Below are 13677 nucleotides of genomic sequence, written 5' to 3' on the forward strand. Positions count from 1 at the left end.
TGGATACAGAGTGCTGTGATGAAAAACACAGGGGATTTACCTGTTCAGTGTGGGGTTTTTAATATCCAGGGGCTAACCTCCTCCTGAAGTCACCTGCATAACACGGGAAATGATCAATAGATAAGGTGTTGTGACTTGACTGGACTGGGAAAACCTGTGCATTACTGGTTTTGTGACTGTAATTGTTAGGAAATAGAAGACAAAACAGAAGGAAAACAGAAAAAAACTAACTTACGGTAATAGAAAAGTGACTCTGTTCCATTGCTGATGGAAACAACAAGAGGGCTATCCTGAAGTCTCAACCATATCACACATAGCCACCCTCAGCACTGGTTTTCTGACCTCACCTGAGCTTGCCACTGTTCTGCTTTGCATACAAGGAAACAAGGCATCAGAATCCAATTTCTTCTGTTACGTTCTTTTTGCTTGTGAACCACAGGTCCTGTCCTGTAGCTGGGCCTATAAGTCACCACTTGGGAGTGGTTAAGATATTCTAACAGGCTGATGCAGCTATCAAAAATAACTTCTATAGCTTAGGTCATAAAGGAAGACTAGTACTAGCAGGCCCTATCGATGTCTGAAGAGGTACATCCAGACTACGTGACAGGCATCATACAGAAGGTGGACAAGCCAGGCAAGCCCCCCAGATAATGATCATCTGATGTGGGATTGGGAATCACCTGATGAGCGGGCCATGGGATCAGATGATGACAGGGGATGAAGAGGGAGTGGGGAAGGTCATCTGATAAAAGTTGTAAAAAGATTTCTTGGGGGCTATTTTCAAACACCAAAAGGGACGGCTTATAGGATGTCGTGGTTCTGAGAGATGGCACAGATGATAACGAAAAGCTTGACCCTGTTTTGCTGCATCTTGTGATGGGTTCACAGGCAAGACTGTGGTTGGGGTGGAAAAGCAGTGTTCATCTAGCCTTTCCTTGTAATTGGTTTGGGGACTAGGAAGTATTAGTTGGGATTCTGGGGAATTCTGTTGTATGGTCCAACATCTATAGAGAAACATAGAAAGAAACTCTGTCAGGCCTGTGGCATTTTGGCAGTTAGGGATAAAAAAAAAACGAACCACCAACCCCCCCCACTATGTGCAGGTTAGAGGTACCACCCTAGGCTAAGCTTAGAGGATGCTGGTGGGGAGGCAAAGGTAAGGAAAGGTCTGTCAATGGTTTTCGTGGCTGCTTCTCAGTGTCACCAAAATAATTAGTTAGTTTCTGTCAAGCTTGAAACCCGACTAGTGAGTGTCCTAGCACAAGTAGGGTGTCCCTGAAGAAGGTCTGCAGGATGTCCAGAATCCTGGGGCCACTGGACCTGAGGTCTCACCTCCGTGGTAAACAACTTCTGCCCAAAAGACTGGAGTCCAACAGACTGGAGTCTATTTGGATCAAAAAAAATCCCATTGTAAGGGTTCAAACGCAGCACTGGCTGAAATCCAGCAGAGGGCTCTCAAAAAGCAGAGAGTATAACAGCTGCTATAATTATGGTAGCACTTATTTAAGCAATTAACTCTTATCTGAGTTTGCTAAAACTTCCTGAAATTGTTCTCTTGTTCTGTGCAGTCTTACATCCTATGACACAACTTGACTCTCCAGGGTCCTTGTTTGCAAAACTCAGAAAAAAAATAAAAATCTTTACTCATCTTATAATCTGCTCGAACGTGATCCCTTGTTCAACTCAATATGCTTGTTTTTAGAGATGTTTTTCATGGCTTCCAGTAAAATGTAGGCTCCACACTGCCCAAACTTAATTTAAAAAAGACAGTTTGCTATCTCTTTTTTTATGTCTCCAGAGCAATGCCCCAGCAAGCCTACATATTTGATTGTGAGCGTCCAAGAAGGGGGAGATAAATTGTATTTGTTTTAGTAAACAGTAACATGCTCAGACACAAAAGTAGAAATAAGACTGAAAGAAGTAAATTCATTAAAATGCTGAGTTCTAGTTTTCTTAGCTGTATTAAGCAGATGTTCACTTCTAGAAAACATTAATTTGTCTTATATAATAAGATAAAACTGTTTTTCAAAGAGGCGAACTTCATCTTTGGTCATAATTGTGGTACCACATTCTTACCTCAAATCATTTTCTAACAACCACCATTAATTTACAAGACCCTTTCCGCCCCCCCCCCCCCCTAATACTTTCCTAAACCAAAGTATTATCTTCCCTCTCCTACCCATGAAAATTTACCATGACTTCTATCAGTTACAAACAAATACTAAAGGACTAGAGCTGTGTTTAAAAAAAAAAAGTCTGGGGAAAATCTGACCCAGTACGATGCATAAACAGTGAAGGTGATGAAAGTTCTTCCAGGCATTTGCATCAAACTCTAACTCTCTTCTGTTTGCAGGCCCTGCTTTTCCCATTTTGGTACTATCTTCTAGCAGTTGTTTCAGCATGGGGCTACATGTTTGCACATGTTATGCTGCTTATTTAATTGTACTGTATAAATGCCTTTGCTTGGCTTAAATTGATTATGTTTAACAATACTTCGAATATACAGAATCAGGCATGGGGGAAGAACCGCTGTGTGTGCATATATTTTAAATAGGTATGTTTGATTTCAAGGTTTCAATTAGCGTTGTGAGATGACCATGTTATTCATGAGTGACAAAGCCATGAGACGTACAGGTATTCCCAAACAAGTGCTAACACAACCTTTGCGAACTCCTGTCTCAAATGTGTCATCACTTCAGAAACTTGTTTAGCCATTCAGGAAAAAACAGTCTACTAACATTAAGTAGTCCTGGTGCACCCTAGGTAGGCCTCAGAAGGACCTGAAGTTAGTGAATTTCTGAAGAAGTCATAAACATGAGGAAAAAAATCTTTTTGTTAATGGGTATTTCTTAGCTGTCTATGAGAATAAGTTGGTTTTAACTCTAATTCCTGAGGTGAACTTTGGATTGTAGCAGTTGTAGGTACAACCTTTTCAGAGCAATGAACACAGGCAGATGTAGCCGGGGAAGATGAACTGGGAGCCTATGTTTAAAAATGCTATCACACGCTGCTTAACCAGAGACTTGAACCACTCGGTATTTCAGCCCAGCATGGTCCTGTACGGAGAACAGGTGATGCAGGATAAACCGCACTTCTAGTGCAGGTTATTGCACACATTGCAAGGCCTTTGTCCCAACTGTTTTCCAGTGCAGGATTGTTCCTGTCAGCCCGTGTCTTTTATCTAATCTGTCCAATCTACCTGCAGAGGATAGGGCCTCTGCCCTTGCTTCTCAGCACAAAGCTTTCCTTAACTCGGCAAACACTGGTATCTCTACCTTTTTTGTCCCTGTTGCACCCACTTTTGCAGTCTCTACTGGTTTCAAAATATGCATGTAATCTTACAGTGAATAAACTCCTTCCATACAGCTTGTGCTAATCTTAACAATATGATGTCATCCAAACTCCACGGCACTTGTGAAACATGTTTTAATATTCCAGATCTTTTGATCTCATCTCATAAATCAATCCCTCCATCTCTTTAATTATTTTAATTGCTCTGCTTTAAATTCCCTTCAGTGTAATTTTCTAAAAGGAAGATTCCCCAAAATATCCCAGGCATGACCCACTTAAGTAGTATGCACAGGGTAGTCATGCCAAACAAGCGGAAGAGAAAGTCTGTTAGTTTCTTCCTCAGCGATGGGATCCTTCACATGCAGGCTTAAATTCTGTGGACTTTGTTAGGCTGTTCCATAAGACCATATGTAATTTACTGTCCACTTTCACTCCTACATGTTGATATTGCAGATTTCTTCCTCTTGTGGAATGTTTTCCTACAGCTCTCACAATTTTCCATGATGAACCTCTTGTTTTCCACCCATACTCCTTTTCTGAGTTTATTCATGCTGTTTTGCCAGCTTTCCCAGCTCCACCTAAGCTAATGAACAGCTGTGAAAGCCATTTATGGCTAATAACTGTCCTTTAAATGAAAGTTTAAGAAAGACTTCATACTATTCTCTGAAGTAATTCATTAGCCTTTTCAGCTCTTCATTTGAAGTTCACTACTAATCCATAAAATTCCCACCCATATAAAAAAGGACACGGTAAAACGACTGTTCTGTTTCTTTTTTCTGTAGCAAATTTAATTAAAAAGATGGTGCTCCACCCATCTTCAAGTGCCAGTCTGGAATGGTCAGCCTGAAGAAGCAAAACTAATGCCAGGAAAAGATTTGCATCACAAATTTGTGTTCTTTTTTTTTTTTCTCCTGTAAAGCCAGCGAAACTGCTTGTGTATATAACAGCATAATTTAGCTAGGCACCTGGCACATATGGACCAATACATTTTAAGTTACTCAGGTGACAACATCACTACTACCTTCTTCTATTTTCCACAACGGAAAGATGATGTAATAGTTTGAACTGAGGCATTGGTTAGTTCCTCGCTGCCACTGAAGTTTAAAACCGCAAAAAACAACCCAGCAAGCTCCTTTATGTAACGAGGTAAATGACACAACTGCAGCTGCCACAAGCAAAGGTGAGACAGAAGAGATCACAAAGTAGAGGGATTTTCCTGTCTGTCTTGTGGCAGCTGCATATCTGAAAAAAACAGCAGACAGATCAGAGTTGGCAGGCATTGATTTTGGTTAAAAAAAAAAAAAAAAAAGGCACGGTACTAAGAAAAAGCAGAATTCCTGGTGAAATGGCAAGAAGGATACCCAATCCACCCAAACAGGACTATATAATCGCCCGTAACATCCAGGATTGGATCAAAGATGTTGAATGGGAATCTGCAAAGCCCTGTATTTTAACTACTTAAAAAAAAAAAGCCTTTCATGCATTGGCTATGTCCAATGAACACCAGCTGATGAAAGTGTAGTTATTACAGACCTGCAGACGTCTGTGCCTCTTTTGGTGCCTATCTCCAGTGAAACTTTTCGCCTTGCTCGGGATACATGTGTCAAACTATACTGTTCAAGACAGGGATGCTGTAAACTTGTACTGAAAAAACATTCTTGAAACTTACAGAAGTAATCATGGCAGCACATTGGATTACACAATAATGATTACTTTTCACAGAATCAGAGAACCACAGAATTTTAAAGCTCTTTTACTTGTTGTCTCACATGAAGTCACTGATGTCACGGCATTGTGCAAATTCGATCCAAATCCTGCAAAGAAATTAAAGGAACCGAAAGTAAAACTTACAGTAACTCACAAAGTTAAACATCAGTCCTATCATTAACCACTTCCCGCCGGTATTTTTCTCGGTTTGTAACTAACACGTGGTTTATGTCACTTGTGGCTTCAGCACAGTGTTTTAGTTATTCTTTACGTAAGCAAAAATGAATTTAAGTAAAAGGCTTTAAAGATTCTCTGGTGATGGCCCCTCTGAAGCCAACGGAGAAACAAGCACCCTCCTTGCCCAGCGAGGGCAGCGGATCACAACCAGCTCCGCGGCAGCTCGCCGGCCCCAGCGCCGGGGCCACCATTGCTGCTGGAAGCTGATCCGCCGCCTCGGCGCTGGGACGCCATTAAGGGATGGCACCGGGGAGGTGGGCTGGGGGCGTGAACCGAATCCTAAAGACCATTTGGGCTTTGTAGGGTATTTTTCGGGCGTATAGGCCATCCCCAGCCCCAGGGGCTTGAGGCGGGAGCTGGCGGCCCGGGAGGCTCAGGCACCACCCGCCGCGCTGAGGCGCCGCAGCCATCGGGGAGGGGCGCCTGCGTCGCAGCAGCCGCCATCCCCGCCCCGCAGCGCTCCCGCCGGCAGCGCGGGGTCTCGCCGAGCCAGGCCGGCCTCGGCCCCCGCTGCCGAACGCTCCTCACACGGCGCCCCGTCCTCCGGCGGCCGCTGACCGCGCTCCCGCCCGGCCAGGCCCACCGCCACCCCTCCCGCCCAGCCGCCATCGCCCGCTGCCCTCCCGCCCCGCCGCCATTGCCCCGCCCCTCCCGCCGGGCCCCGCCCCGCGCCGCGCGCGCCCACCCCCGCGGCGCCGCTGCAGCCCCCGCGCCCATATAGGCTGCTCCGCCGCACTCCCCGCGCTGCCGCCGCCGCCTCCTCCAGGCATGGCACAGGGCTCTACCTCACTATGGCAGCAGCAGCAGCGCGGCACAGCACCCTGGACTTCCTGCTCGGCGCCACAGGTAACCACCGCGGCGGGAGAGTCGGGGGGAGGGCGGCGGAACTTGCCCTTTCCTTTCCTTCCCCCCCCCCCCCCCCCCCGCCGCGGTGTGTCGCGCCTCGCCGCCGCCGAGGAAGCGGTGCGGCCGCCCCGCCGCCCGCCAGGCCACGCGCGGGCGCCTCCCCCCCCGGGCGCCCCTGCCTGGCTGTGTGTTCCCCCCCCCCCCGGTATCCGTCTCTGCTGGCGGGCAGGTGCCCCCGCGATCCCCGGGGCCGCCATGTCGCCGCACCCGCCGCGGGCGGGCGGCCCGCTGCGGCCTCCTGCCCTGAGCCCGCCGTGCCGCGCGGCTGCCCCGCGCTGGGGCAGCCCACTCGGGGCGAGCCGGCAGTATAGGGGCGGGCGGGCGTGCAGGTGTCCCGGCCCCGACCGGTGACCGTGGCGGGCTGCGGCCAGCCGGCAGGGCGGGCTTTCCCCGCCGCGGGCAGGAGGTGCCGCGCCGTGGGCCCGGGGGTTGGGAGGGCCTGGCTACTTCCGAGCGGCCGGGCCGGGGCTCCCCGCGAAGCCCGCCTCTGGATCGGCACCCCGGTTAGCGCAGCCCTTGCACCGCGCTTCAGGCGGGGGCGATGAAACGGGCCGGTAGCCCCCGCAGAGCACGGCGCGGGTGCAGTGTACGAGTGTCTTGGCGCTTCGGTGTTTCTCTAACCTCGTCGCGAAAGCGTGAAGGAAGTGATTAGCGGCGAAACCCGGCCTTGGATGGGCCGTCGGCTATTTCAAAGCTTTACTCCGTAGTTATCTGTAGAGGGCATGTTCGAGCCAGAAACCGAGGAAGCGACCACGTTTCTCAACGACCAAGATGGGTGAAAAGGTTTAATCGGGGGGGGGAGGGTGTGAAGTCGGTGGATGCTGAGCAAGGCCGCCAGCTCTGGGCCGGCCTTCCGGCTCCGCGGCAACCTCCCCCGGGGCAGGCCCTTCCCGGGGCCGGCGTGCCTCCGGGGTCTGACCTGCGTCGCCCTCTTTTCTTTTTGTTTGCCTTTTCGGGGGGAGGGAGGTGTGGAGGCAGTTCCCCGCATCTACAGATAAAATCTATCACTAGGTTGACTTGAGAGAGAGGTTCCTGACCCCGGGGGCTTGGCTTCGTTCTGTGCCCTTCGTGGCGTTGCTGCGTTTGCACTTCGGAGAGCCAGGAGCGGAGAGGGGGAAGGCATTAGTAGAGCTGTTCCCAAACAGTGCGCTTTAGGATATTCTACTGTGTTTCATGGCGAAAGTCTTCCAGTTTCCATTTTACAGTGAGAATTTTCTTGTAGCGCAGCTTTGCCACTCTAACGGTGGCCTGATGGCGAATGAGATAGTCTTGCCGTTTTCCTTTTGCAACTTGAGCTTGACTGATCTAGCATGAGCAGAATTGGGAAGATAAAGCAGTCTAAAAGCAATTTTTGTGGATACCACCAAGCCCTACAAAGATCCTCTTTTGCCTTTTAGTTCCCTGAACTGACAGGTTCAAGTGTTACATTAGTAGCTGGCTTCTGCAGAAGTCTGAGCTGCCAGGGAAAAGAATAGGGCTAGGCATATTGAAAAACTGCTCTAAGATATAAAAACTACACTATTAATTAAATAGTGATTGTGGTACAGGTCTTAAGTATTTTCTTGCTTTCAGGTAGGTTTTTTGTTCCATTTTGCTTTACTTTCGAAGACAATGTTTGGGTTCTTCTCCAATCAAGATGGATTTGCCTAAATGGAGGTGGAGGGGATGGACCAACTGTAAAGTGTTGCTATGTAGATCAATGGAGGGAAGAAGCCTTTTTCTGTTGTTTGTTTTGGCACAGTGGACATCTTTAGTGAGATGTGAAGAACTTTCTTCTACCCATGACAGCTCTGAAGTTGGCTTGTACTTTTCACGTGGAGTTGTTCCTCTCATCTAGTGCTTATGGCCCAAAGCATAAGGAGTTGTCTGTAAAGGAAAAATTGGTGAATGCACATTTGTAGTTTGTGTTAAAGGAGTTAGTTTAATGCTGAATCACAGATCATCAACAGTTAAGGCATTTAATGTAAGTTACGCGGACAGTAAAACTTCTGAATGATCTGGAATGCCATGAAATGGCATTTAGTAAAATGAGGTGTGGACCTTCTGATCTTGTGAGGATAACATAGGCTTGCCAGTGTCATACCCATCTACAAGAAGGGCCAGAAGGAGGATCTAGGGAACTACAGGCCTGTCAGCCTGACCTTGGTGCTGGGGAAGGTTATGGAGGCGTTCATCTTGAGGGTGCTCACATGGCGTGTGCAGGATAACCAGGGACTTAGGCCCAGCTGGCATGGGTTCATGAAGGGCAGGTCCTGCTTAACCAACCTGATCTCCTATGACCAGGTGACCTGCCTACTCGATGAGGGGAAGGCTGTGGATGTCATCTACCTGGACTTCAGTAAGGCCTTTGACACAGACTCTCACAGCATTCTGCTAGGAAAGCTGGTGGCTCATGGCCTAGACAGGTGCGCTCTAAGCTGGGTAAAACTGGCTGGATGGTTGAGCACAGAGTGGGAGTGAATAGAATTAAAGCCAGCTGGTGGCCGATCACAAGTGGTGTCCCCCAGGGCTCAGTATTGGGACCAGTCTTGTTTGACCTCTTTGATCTGGATGAAGGGATTGAGTGCTCCCTCAGTAATTTTCAGATGACACTAAACTGGATGGGAGTGTTGATCTGCTGGAGGGTATGAAGGCTCTTCAAAGGGACCTGGACAGGCTGGATTGATGGGCTAAGGACGATTGTATGAGGTTCAACAAGGCCAAATGCCGGGTCCTGCATTTGAGTCACAACCACCCCATGCAGCTCTACAGGCTTGGGGAAGAGTGGCTGGAAAGCTGCCCGGCAGAAAAGGACCTGGGGGTGCTGGTCGACAGCCGGCTGAACATGAGCCAACAGTGTGCTCAGGTGGCCAAGAAGGCCAACAGCATCCTGGCCTGTATCAGAAATAGCGTGGCCAGCAGGAGTAGGGAAGTGATCGTGCCCCTGTACTCGGCACTGGTGAGGCCGCACCTCGAATACTATGTGTGGTTTTGGACCCCTCACTGCAAGAAGCACCCTGAGGTGCTGGAGCGTGCCCAGAGAAGGGCAACAAAGCTGGTGAAGGGCCTGGAGAACAGGTCTTATGAGGAGCAGCTGAGGGAACTGGGGTTGTTCAGCCTGGAGGAAGCTGAGGGGAGACCTTATGGCTCTCTACAACCACCTGAAAGGAGGTTGTAGTGAGGTGGGGATTGGTCTCTTCTCCCAAGTAACAAGTGATAGGACAAGAGGAAATGGCCTCAAGCTCTGACAGGGGAGGTTTAGATTGAATATTAGGAAAAATTTCTTTACTGAAAGAGTGGTCAAGCACTGGAACAGGCTGCCCAGGGAAGTGGTGGAGTCACCATCCCTGGAGGTATTCAAAAAAGTGTAGATGTGGAACTTTGGGACATGGTGGTGTTGGGTTAATGGTTGGACTTGATTTAAGAGGCATTTTCCAGACTTTTGCAGAATTGTTTTTAGATTACTGTATTACTTAATGATTCTATGATTGTTATCTCTAAATCTCAGATGAAGCACCTTTATGTTTGTATTCTGGAGAATGCAGAATCTGCTAACTTCAGGGTAAATGCACATTCCTTACTCAAAACATTAGCTATGTCCTCAGTTTTTGACAAATATGTATTTTTGGTAGGTATAAATACAGCTATTAAATCTGCCAGCTTGTAAGAAGGCAAGACTTTAGTCTATGAAAGCAAGTTTGTTCAATAGCTTGTGCTTCATTGCACTGTGCATGGTTATGGTGTCAGTTTCTTTAAGGGTCTGCTTATATATGAGAGTTGTTATTTGTGGTTGGTAGGTCATTTGAATATGTTTCTCAGGGTTCATGTTTAACACAGTAGCTGTCCAATGTTCTCCTAATCATGAAGGGAAGAAAGGCCTCATTGTTGTTGTCCAGCATCAAGACTGAACATTACTATAAAGGATGGGATAGTGTTTCAGAGATGTTAATGTTTATTTTTTTCTGGGATCTGTTTGTTTCTATGTGCTCTGTGTGTGGCTTATCTTCACATTCAGTCTTTTGACTTCTTGAGAAGTCAGGGAGGGAGGTTGTCTTTGGATGTCAGTGAAAAAGTGAAATGATTTGGAGGACATATCTGTGTTAGGATGATGGTGTTTTGTCACATGTTGATGCTTGTGCAGCTCTTAGCTAGCAACTGCTTGTGCTGCAGAATGGTGTAGGTTCTGGTGGGTCATTCCCATAGGCTGGCAGATTTGCTATGTACCAAAACACTTCAATAGCGGGCATGTCTTCAGGCAGTCCAGTTCTCTTGGGATATTGGACTGTGGTGCGTGCCACATACATTCTTCAGGATTCAGATGTGTACTTAGCAAGGATCTTGAGAATAACTGGAGGAGTAGGCATTTCTTAAGTGTTTACCACATCACTTCTGTAAAGTTGATGGTTGGAGGTACTGAGAGATGCCAGCAATGTCGACGGATGTGTAGGGAGTTAAAGAAGAGGAAACAAGTCCTCTTGTGTTAGATTGAGATGGGGGGGGAAACACAGAATGGAGCTGCATGAAATGATTGAAGCCATGTACCTCTATTAAAAGCTGTCAGTTTTCTTTGCTTTCCTGTATTTTTTCATGTACTACAAAGTCTACAAATTGGTCAAAAGGGGAAAGGCCCTTTTGTCTGTCTTCATAACTATACCCCCTGTAATTATGCATCCCATCAGTTTTGAAAAATAAGCAGTTAAATATAAGCAGGGCTGAATCTTTGGGAGCTGGTTAACACAACCTGACTGTCTATGATGGTCTCCTCAAGCTGGTTAAAGTAGCAGCTGTAGAGCTCAGTCTTGTGAGCAAAAGTATCTTGCTTGTCTGCTTGTCTCAGGGGCCACAGATAACTTCAGCAGCTGAACAGCATAGTGTTCCTTATCCTGAACATACAGGAAGAGTGCTTTAGCATTTATGAAAGTGGACAGATTGCTCACCTTCATTAATTGGGGCATAGAAGGCTTTAGTTGTGCCTTCTGCTTCTAGGCTAATGACATTTTTGTTAGTTGGAAATGAGGAATTTGGGATTCCTCAAGTTACTTAGTTTAAGGACAGTATTATGAAAGTATGTAGATGCTTCGTGCCTTATACTTTTGCAGAATTGTTTTTAGATTACTGTATGTTGTAAATCTGCTCATAGAATCATTTAGGTTAGAAAAGACCTTTAAGCTCATCAAGTCCAATCGTTAACCCAGGACTGCCAAGTCCACCACTGAACCATGTCCCAAAGTGCTACATCTAAAGGTCTTTTAAATACCTCCAGGGATGGTGACTCAGCCACTTCCCTGGGCAGCCTATTCCAGTGCTTGACAGCCCATTGGTGAAGAAATTCTTCCTAATATCCAATCTAATAGAACACGAATTGAATCTGTTGCAGGATGAGATGTGGAGAAAAAAGCTGAACTGTGTTTGTACATGGGAGTTTACATCCGTGCATGAATGTGTCATATAAGCTTGGTTGTTGAGTATTAAAAAGATCAATGTTCTTCATGTCTCTTTAATGAGGGAGGGGGAAGATAATATTGAGACTTGAGATTTTTTGTTTGCTTCAGAAAGTTGCTTTGAAAGGGTAAGAACTTGTTGGAAAATTAGTTTTAACTGTCTTCGAGTGCACTATTTGGGGTTATTGCTGGGGGGATTACACAGCTCATAGTACAGTTGCGCAGTTGTGCTGACAACATTCAGGGCCAGGGTGCAAGTGAGTGAGCTGGCGGAGGAAAGCAGTGATTACCTGAGCTGACACAGTTACTGAAATAAACTATGAAACTCTTGTGTGAATTAGCACACAATGGGAATGCCAGGGCTGTAGTGCAGGTAAAGCAATGCTTGGGTTCTTAAGAAAAAGGATGAGTGGACATGTGTGTGCACATGGTCTATTTTTCTTGAAATGAATGTTTTAATGGAGATAGAAAGAAAAGGGAATGACCTTTTGTGGGCTGAGCCTTCTCTTTAGGCCTTCTGTCAGTGGCTGTGTTTCTGTCCACAGGGTCCACTGCTCAATTCTGAGACTGTGTGAGGGGGAAAAATTTGGTGAGAAAATCAAGCCTGTCATTTGTAGGAATACATGTAAATAAAAAATGGCTAATGGCTACAGTAGCCTAAATGATGTTGGATGTAGATAATGTGTTAAGAGATTCTTTACTGATAAATTGTGTGACATAATTTAACTGAAATCTTATATATTGGATTTGTCTTGCAGAAACTATTTTATATTTTGGTTAGTGTTTTGCTGCATAACTGCACTTACTGGAGACAAACTTGATTTATAAAATTATCTTTTGGAGACTTTTTCAAGAGGAGGTACTAACTGCTTTAGGAGTGAAATATGTAAAGTATCTCAGCTGAAGCATCCATTGCAATGTAAGAAAGTGCCATTAACTCTGTTGGCAATCCTGTATCTCAGACTTTTGGCCTATTTTTAAGCAGACAGGAGTGCTGTCAGGTGAAGCTTTAGTATGCAGTCAGGGGGTGCAAATATTTAAATAACTCATGTAATTTTTTTGTTTACAGCTGTTTAACGATGTTGCATGATATAGTCCAGTATCTGATATCCTTAAGTGTGTAATACCTAACTGGTCATACGTGTTCTGAAAGTTTTGGTTATAAGATGTTCTAAGTTACTATCTGTTATTTCAGTATTGAAATTGTTATGTAGGTTATCAGATTGTTAAATATTTGAATTGTGTGCAGTTAAGCTAATCTTTTCATTCTTGTCTTTGTTTTGATTGGAAGTCTTAATGTTCTTCAGAAAGCAGGATGACAGTTTTCTGTGCTTGTTCTTGGCTGTGCTGATGTAAACTTTTGGAGGGGGGAAACAGCTGACAAGGCCTTGTTTAGTTCTGCATCCCTTTGGAGCCTTGTAGTTGAGTTTCCTCGCTTTAAGGACTAATAAAAAATGCCTTTCCAAGGGAACAATGTCCCAGAAACTGGAGTGTTTGAGAACTAAATTATGAGGTGGGGTATTCGTTCTTCCCCTCTACCATCTCTGAAACCTCTGCTGGCATTTCTACCTGTGAAAAACTCTTAAGTGAGTTCAGCTGCTTGTGTGTGTTGAGCTGTATCCTGCTGTAGTAAAGCCAACTTGGAATTGGTCCTGGTTTGATTTAATAAGTAGATAATCATCAGTTCTAGCTGTTGAGTCATGGCTCATCCTGCAGTAAGTGTGGAAATAAAAAGAGAAAGCAAGAAGAGGCGACTAGCATTGAAACTTGTCTTTTGCAGAGTTTTCTCACAAGTAAGTCAGAATCTTGTGTATGAGACAAAGGCTTAAACTAATACTAAATACTTGGCAGTTCAAGATAGATGTAAAACTCTTCAATAAAACCTTTGAGCACTTGACTATATATAGAGTTATTTTCAAATTAGTATCTCTAATAGATGTTTTTGTTGCCTAATGTACTAGATATGGTAGAGCTTTGTTTTTCTTATGAGGCAGATTCTGTTAACTGGTAGTTAGCAGTAAAAATACATTAAGTGTATTTGAACATATGGTGGGGGGCAGGGTGGTATGGTACCTCTGAGCCTTGTAGCTCAATTTGACTGGTTCTGTCAAGTATT

At 45.7% G+C, this 13677-nt stretch overlaps 1 protein-coding gene across 1 annotated transcript in view; it reads left to right on the top strand.

Moving 5' to 3' along the window:
• Positions 1 to 5993: 5993 nt before the first annotated feature.
• Positions 5994 to 13677, top strand: part of SMS (spermine synthase) — a 50461-nt gene continuing 42777 nt past the window's right edge. Inside the window, exon 1 of the mRNA XM_086467470.1 lies at positions 5994 to 6081. Within this exon, the coding sequence (XP_086323596.1) occupies positions 6027 to 6081 (55 nt within the window). The 5' untranslated portion in view covers positions 5994 to 6026. The remainder of the gene's footprint in view (positions 6082 to 13677) is intronic.

Source organism: Leptosomus discolor, chromosome 1, assembly GCF_034619465.1.
Source record: "Leptosomus discolor isolate bLepDis1 chromosome 1, bLepDis1.hap2, whole genome shotgun sequence".
In the NCBI taxonomy this organism is placed as follows: domain Eukaryota; kingdom Metazoa; phylum Chordata; class Aves; order Leptosomiformes; family Leptosomidae; genus Leptosomus; species Leptosomus discolor.